This window comes from Morone saxatilis, unplaced genomic scaffold, assembly GCF_004916995.1.
Source record: "Morone saxatilis isolate NCDOM2014 unplaced genomic scaffold, NCSU_SB_2.0 Contig17, whole genome shotgun sequence".
Classification (NCBI taxonomy): Eukaryota; Metazoa; Chordata; class Actinopteri; family Moronidae; genus Morone; species Morone saxatilis.
Genome location: NW_023339729.1, coordinates 1,712,138 through 1,718,255, shown reverse-complemented (window position 1 = coordinate 1,718,255; position 6,118 = coordinate 1,712,138). Strand labels below are relative to the sequence as shown.

Genomic DNA, 6,118 nt, shown 5'->3' with positions numbered 1-6,118 from the left:
GAAAAGTGTCCTGAGCTAACTTCTATTATGAATTGGCGCTGTACAAATAAATAAAATTGAAATTGAAAAATTTCATTATCTTTATGTGGCTCTGATTTGTGGTTGTTTGCATTCATTTTCCCTCTTTTGATGTCCAGGTATGCTACAGTGTGAGCCTAGTCAAGTGAGAGACAAGAACCAGATCTTCCGTCTCTTCTGCCATGAGTGTCAGCGTGTGTTCCATGACCGACTCATCAACAACCAAGACAAGGCCTATTTCAACACCATTGTCTGTGAAATGGCCAGTAAGAATTCGCCTCACTCTGCTAAATGCGCAAACTGTTTGAATCCTGCACATGTTGGATTACTAAGTGTCACTCTATCTATTTTCCACTTATTTTGTATTTTGAAGAATTTCCCTCTTTTTGACCTGTTTCTTTCTACCAGGCAGATATTTTAGCATTAACTTGGAGTCCTCATACTTTGTCACTCAACCCATCATATTTGGGGACTTCATCAAGGTCAGATTCTATTTTCTTATCAGAAATGCTTGATAAGTTCAGAAAACATTTGATTTTTATATTTACACTTCCTCATAGCATTCATGTGTTCCCATTGCTCTCCATCTGCTAATCCCTGTAGGTGGGTGCAGAGAAAGGCGATCGACTGTATGAGGATCTGACAAACATGGTTAAGATTCAAGCTGTTCTCCAGGACTACCTCGACGACTACAACATGACCTTCTCCAAGGAGACCAAGCTGGTTTTCTTCCAGGACGCTATCGAGCACGTCTCCAGGTGTGTTCCTCAAAAAAGGAATATCTAGAAAGACATTGTGACATGCTCAATTTACTTCTTGAAAAACAGCTCTTACACACAGTCTTAAAAAGTCATAAAAACTCTAAAATCCTATAATCTGAATTTTAGAAAGATATATTGCATACATTTGCAAATGTTTTTACATAATTAATTTGTGTACACCACGTCTCTGCTTATATGTTTATGGGTTCTGTTGTATCAAGGCATATCTGCTCTACAATATAAGTGAGTGGTGACTAGGTAGAGCTAGTCCATGTATGCTATGCAATAATGTGGACATGGAACATGGTTATAATAATATCCTTTATATATCTTTATAACCACAACTTCTTTATGTCAAATAATTACTGTGATCTTCTAGGATTGCCCGTATGATTCGCCAGGAGAGAGGCAATGCCCTGCTAGTAGGGGTGGGAGGTACAGGCAAGCAGTCACTCACTCGGCTGGCCTCGCACATGTGTGGGTACCGCTGCTTTGAGATCGAATTGAGACGAGGCTACAACTATGACAGCTTCCACGAGGACCTTAGGAGGCTCTACAAGATGGCTGGTGTGGAAGGCAAAGATATGGTGTTCCTCTTTACAGATACTCAGGTATGATGGAAGGTGGATATACACATAAACATTTGGATGCCTGCAGGTTGTGTTTTTTGTTTTGCACATTCAAGTTAATTTAGAGGTGTCCACATTCTGTCCTGTTGTAGATTGTGGTGGAGGAGTTTTTAGAGGATATCAACAACATGCTGAACTCTGGCGAGGTGCCCAACCTTTTTGAGAAAGATGAGTTGGAACAAGTACTAGCTGCCACCCGCCCGAAAGCCAAAGAGGTTGGAATCAGTGAGGAGAACAGGGATGAGGTACACACAGACACAAGTAGAATAGGTTTCTTATTCTGGCAGAAAGAATGTTGCAGTCTATATATCTATAACTTGTGCAAGCAAACAGATGAATTCAACTTTTCTGTGAAGACTATCAGAGAGAATTAAGTATAAACTGATTCATACACAGTTGCTCATCTTAGAGTTGATATTCTTTGTTGAACATTGTTTTCAATTCACAAAGGACAGTTGTTTACTCAAGGGTAAGACTGTGTGGTAAACATGAGATGTTCAAATTAAGATCATTGAGATCATCAGTATCAAAATCTGCAGTAAGCTCTTAAAGAAGTGGAAACAAAGACTGACCACTGCCAATAGCTAAAAGAACAACAACAACTTTCATAATATTTCAGAAACAACACACATACAGTGTTTCCCACAAAGGGCCAAAATAGAAGAGTCTGGCCAAGAGTAGTCAGTTAAAGCCAGTGCAGCCAAGCGAGCACAATATCAGCCATAAATGTTTACTTCTTTCCGAGACCCAACCCCCAGAAATGATGGAATCTCTGCGTTTATGTGGCCCATTAGGTCTTCCAGTATTTCATCTCTCGTGTACGGGAGAAGCTGCACATTGTGCTCTGTATGAGTCCCGTGGGCGATGCCTTCAGGTCCCGCTGTCGTATGTTTCCTTCACTGGTCAACTGCTGCACCATTGACTGGTTTGTGCAGGTATGCTGAGATAGTGCTCATTCTTTATACCATATGTAATCATATATAATTACCCTGTTTGGTTTGTGGTTGTGAAGTTTAAGATCATTGTGTAAATATTATACATAGACAGAATATTTGAATAAAATTGTTCTAACTGGTAGAAACATGTTATAGGGATTATCTGTTTGTTATGATGTATCACTCTGCTTGTCTTGAACCTGTCTACAGCACCATTCTTCTTTCAATCTAACATTACCATCATGCTACTGGTCCTGCAAATATGTTTTACTACTATCCTCTCTCTAACCCACCATTCTCCTCACCTGCTCCTGTTCAGGATTGTAGTTTATGGCTTTCTATCCATATTGTTCCTTTCACATCCTCTGTTAACATATTGAATTTCATTTTTATTCAGTTGTGAAAGCTTGTAATTCACATCTCTATTAAATGTTTTTATTATTGCATTTGTGTCTTTATATTGCTGTTTTGTTGAATCACTGTGCAAACAAAAGCTAAAATAAAAGCTATATTTTCTTGCCCGTGCTGCAAACCTTAACTCACTCTTTCCTCCTTTCCCCTTTACGCCCTGGTGCCCAGTGGCCTCGTGAGGCACTGCTCTCTGTCTCTCAGTGCTTCTTCCAGAATGTGGACTTTGGCAGTGAGGAGCTGAAGCAGAGTTTCTCAGCCATGTGCGTGGAGATACATGTTAGTGTCACTGACATGGCTGATCGCTTCTACTCAGAGCTGAAACGCCGATACTACACCACACCTACCTCCTACCTGGAGCTTATAAACCTCTACCTGTCCATGCTAGAGGAGAAGAGACGGCAGCTAGTGGTTGTAAGTCTAACCATCAATATACAGACTTTCAGTATAAGTGACTGGTTGTAGTGTTGATGATGAATCTACCTGGCATTGTTTAAAAGGAAATAGCAGCTAGTTGGTTTAGCTTGTAGTAATTGTGAACATATTATCTGTGATTAGCTTTTTGTGGTTGTGGTACTGCAATGCATTTAGTCTTATTTTGATTACGGCTGCATGAAAAATATGATACATGTATATCTGTGTGTGGGTGTGTTTATGTATAGGCCAGGGATCGTGTGAAGAATGGTCTGACCAAACTGCTGGAGACCAATGAGCTTGTGGACAAAATGAAAGTGGACCTATCTGCTCTGGAGCCTGTCCTAAAACAAAAATCCATCGATGTTGATGCCCTCATGGAGAAACTGAGTATAGACCAGGAGAGCGCCGACGAGGTCTGTGTTTTGTGTTTGTGAGAGGGAGATGAGTGAGAAAGATGATCACAGAACTTTGAAAAATGTGTTTGTCTCTTATCTGAAACCTCCAAAACCGTTTTCTCAATGCTGCAGTGTATGTGTATGTGTCATACAAAACATATACTCTTGCCACAGGTGCGTAAAGTAGTAAAAGAGGATGAGCTTTTGGCCAAGGTCAAAGCTGAAGACACCCAGGCCCATAAGCCGATGATGCCCAGAGGGACCTGGATGAGGCTCTGCCAGCCCTGGAGGGTGCCAATCAGGCCCTTAAAGTTCCTCTCGACAAGCTGACATCCTCGGAGATCAAGGTGTTCACCAAACCCCCAGACCTAGTCATGACCGTCATGGAGGCTGTCTGCATCCTGCTCAACTGCAAGTGAGTGTGCTTTATTCTCACTCTAAAATAGGTGTCTCCGCCTCTCTTATCACATGAAAATGCCCTTGTCTACCCAGCCAATGTTCCACATAATGTGGGATGGCAGACGCCATTTGATAGGGCTTTTTCACAGTCATAAGTGCTTAGAGGACAGTGCTGACATTAAGGGCTTGGTGAATACTAATAGCTAATTTCTATATGAGATGTGTTTCATTTGTTCAGCACAACTGATTTTATTCAGCACTGATGGCAAATGGTCATCTTTAAACTAATTCTGTCAGATCAAAATAAAATACTGGAGTTCGCACCCAATCCAATTTCAGTCTAGAATAAGTTCCTACCAAACATAAAGAATACCCAAACAAACAAGGATGATAATTTATGATTATTCACAGTCATTACTGTAACCACCTTCATCATCATGGCACTTATGATATCATCAGCATAGTTATTATCAACATCATTTTCAAAAATGATGATCATTATTGGAATCAATCTAATGTCACTTTGCCAAATGTACTAGATTTGGGGCTTTTTTGTAATCCCACATATTTTGTGGTCAGCATTTAGAGGGATTACCCTTCCATCTCATGACTCATACCTCTTTCACACTTCTTAATCATTAATCTACTACATTGCTGCCCTAAATCCAAAACACCCAGTGTTTCACCACTGGCACACTTGCAGCACTATGTGGTACCGTCACTGACTGCTAGTACTGTGATATGTTACATCAATCTATGTAATGTATCTGTTGATATTGGACTATTTTGTTTGCTTTTGTTCTGAGCTGTGATGTGAGACGTTGTATGTACAGTATGTCATAGTGGATCATATCATGACCTACAGTAGTTTGTTACCATGCAACTTGGTTATTTGTAAGTATTGCTTTATTCTTGTATCTTTGCTAGCAATTAACAGTTCAGGCTTGGTTTTGTAACGCATGCACCATGTACTATAAATGTGTAGCAATCTGCCAGACTAGGACTCCAAATTGATATATTGAGATATATTTTGTCCCCATATAAAGTAAGCCAGACATGCACACTTATTAATTATTATTAGGCATTTTCCTAGGCCCCCTTTTTTCCACAGATCCTCACCAACATCCCTTTCTCCTTACAGACCAGACTGGCCCGGTGCCAAGCAATTGCTGGGAGATGCCAATTTCCTCAGGCGCCTGACAGACTATGACAAGGACAATATCAAGCCTCAGATCCTGCTGAAGCTGCAGAAATACATCAAAAACCCTGATTTCATACCTGAGAAGGTCTGTTTGGATTTCATGTCAAACATTCTTGACTTGTTAGTCAGATCTTTTTGAATAGGGTTCAGAGTAAAATGGGCTTGAAAAACACTTTGACAGTTTTGAGAGTGCCAGAGCCAGTAGCCAGGACGGAAACTGTAAAATATCTGCTTAATTTTTGATTTTGGTGTTATGGTAATATGTGTTGATTTTATGGTGGCATAAATTGTCAAAAATGTGTGGAATGTAACACAGGATATTTCTATATCTGTAACTTGGTGCAATTCGTTATTGTGTCTCTGCTGTTAGGTGGAGAAGGTATCCAAAGCCTGCAGATCAATGTGCATGTGGGTCAGAGCCATGGATCTTTACTCCAGAGTCCTCAAAGAAGTGGGCCCCAAGAGAGAAAAACTGGCCAAGGCACAGGTCAGTAACATACAGCAGAGTGCACTATGCACATATATATAGGTTGTTGGTTTGATCCCCAGCTCCTCTCGCCACTTGTCGAAGTGACCTTGAGCAAGACAGTGAACCCCAAAGTGCTCCCGATGCTGTGCATTGCTGTATGAGTGTGTATGAATGTACGCAAATGGGGTGAGTGCGGCATGAGTGGTCGAAAGACTATAAATGCGCTATATAAGTAAGGTCCATTTACCATATAGGTATTAATTATATATGTGGACATTGGAATGTATAGTGCTTTACAAGGTCTGGTTTTAAATTTCAACAATACCTGTTTCTATAAAGTCTGTTAACAATCAAAATATTCATCCACCAAACACATTTAGGATTGCCCTGCATACATGGATCAAATGTTCATTAAAGATATTTCTCATGGTCCCTTTCTGCCTCTTTTCCATGCAGGAGGAGCTGGACATGACTATGGCCACCCTG

The 6,118-nt window shown here is 40.5% G+C and overlaps 1 protein-coding gene across 1 annotated transcript in view; it reads left to right on the top strand.

The window, feature by feature from the left end:
* Window positions 1-2,208: 2,208 nt before the first annotated feature.
* The window catches only part of LOC118326498 (dynein heavy chain 6, axonemal-like), a 12,780-nt gene continuing 8,870 nt past the window's right edge, over window positions 2,209-6,118 (top strand). The window contains 7 exon segments of the mRNA XM_035659501.1: window positions 2,209-2,343; window positions 2,923-3,165; window positions 3,414-3,581; window positions 3,738-3,803; window positions 3,806-3,978; window positions 5,104-5,248; window positions 5,534-5,650. Coding sequence (XP_035515394.1) covers window positions 2,257-2,343; window positions 2,923-3,165; window positions 3,414-3,581; window positions 3,738-3,803; window positions 3,806-3,978; window positions 5,104-5,248; window positions 5,534-5,650 — 999 coding nt within the window. The 5' untranslated portion in view covers window positions 2,209-2,256.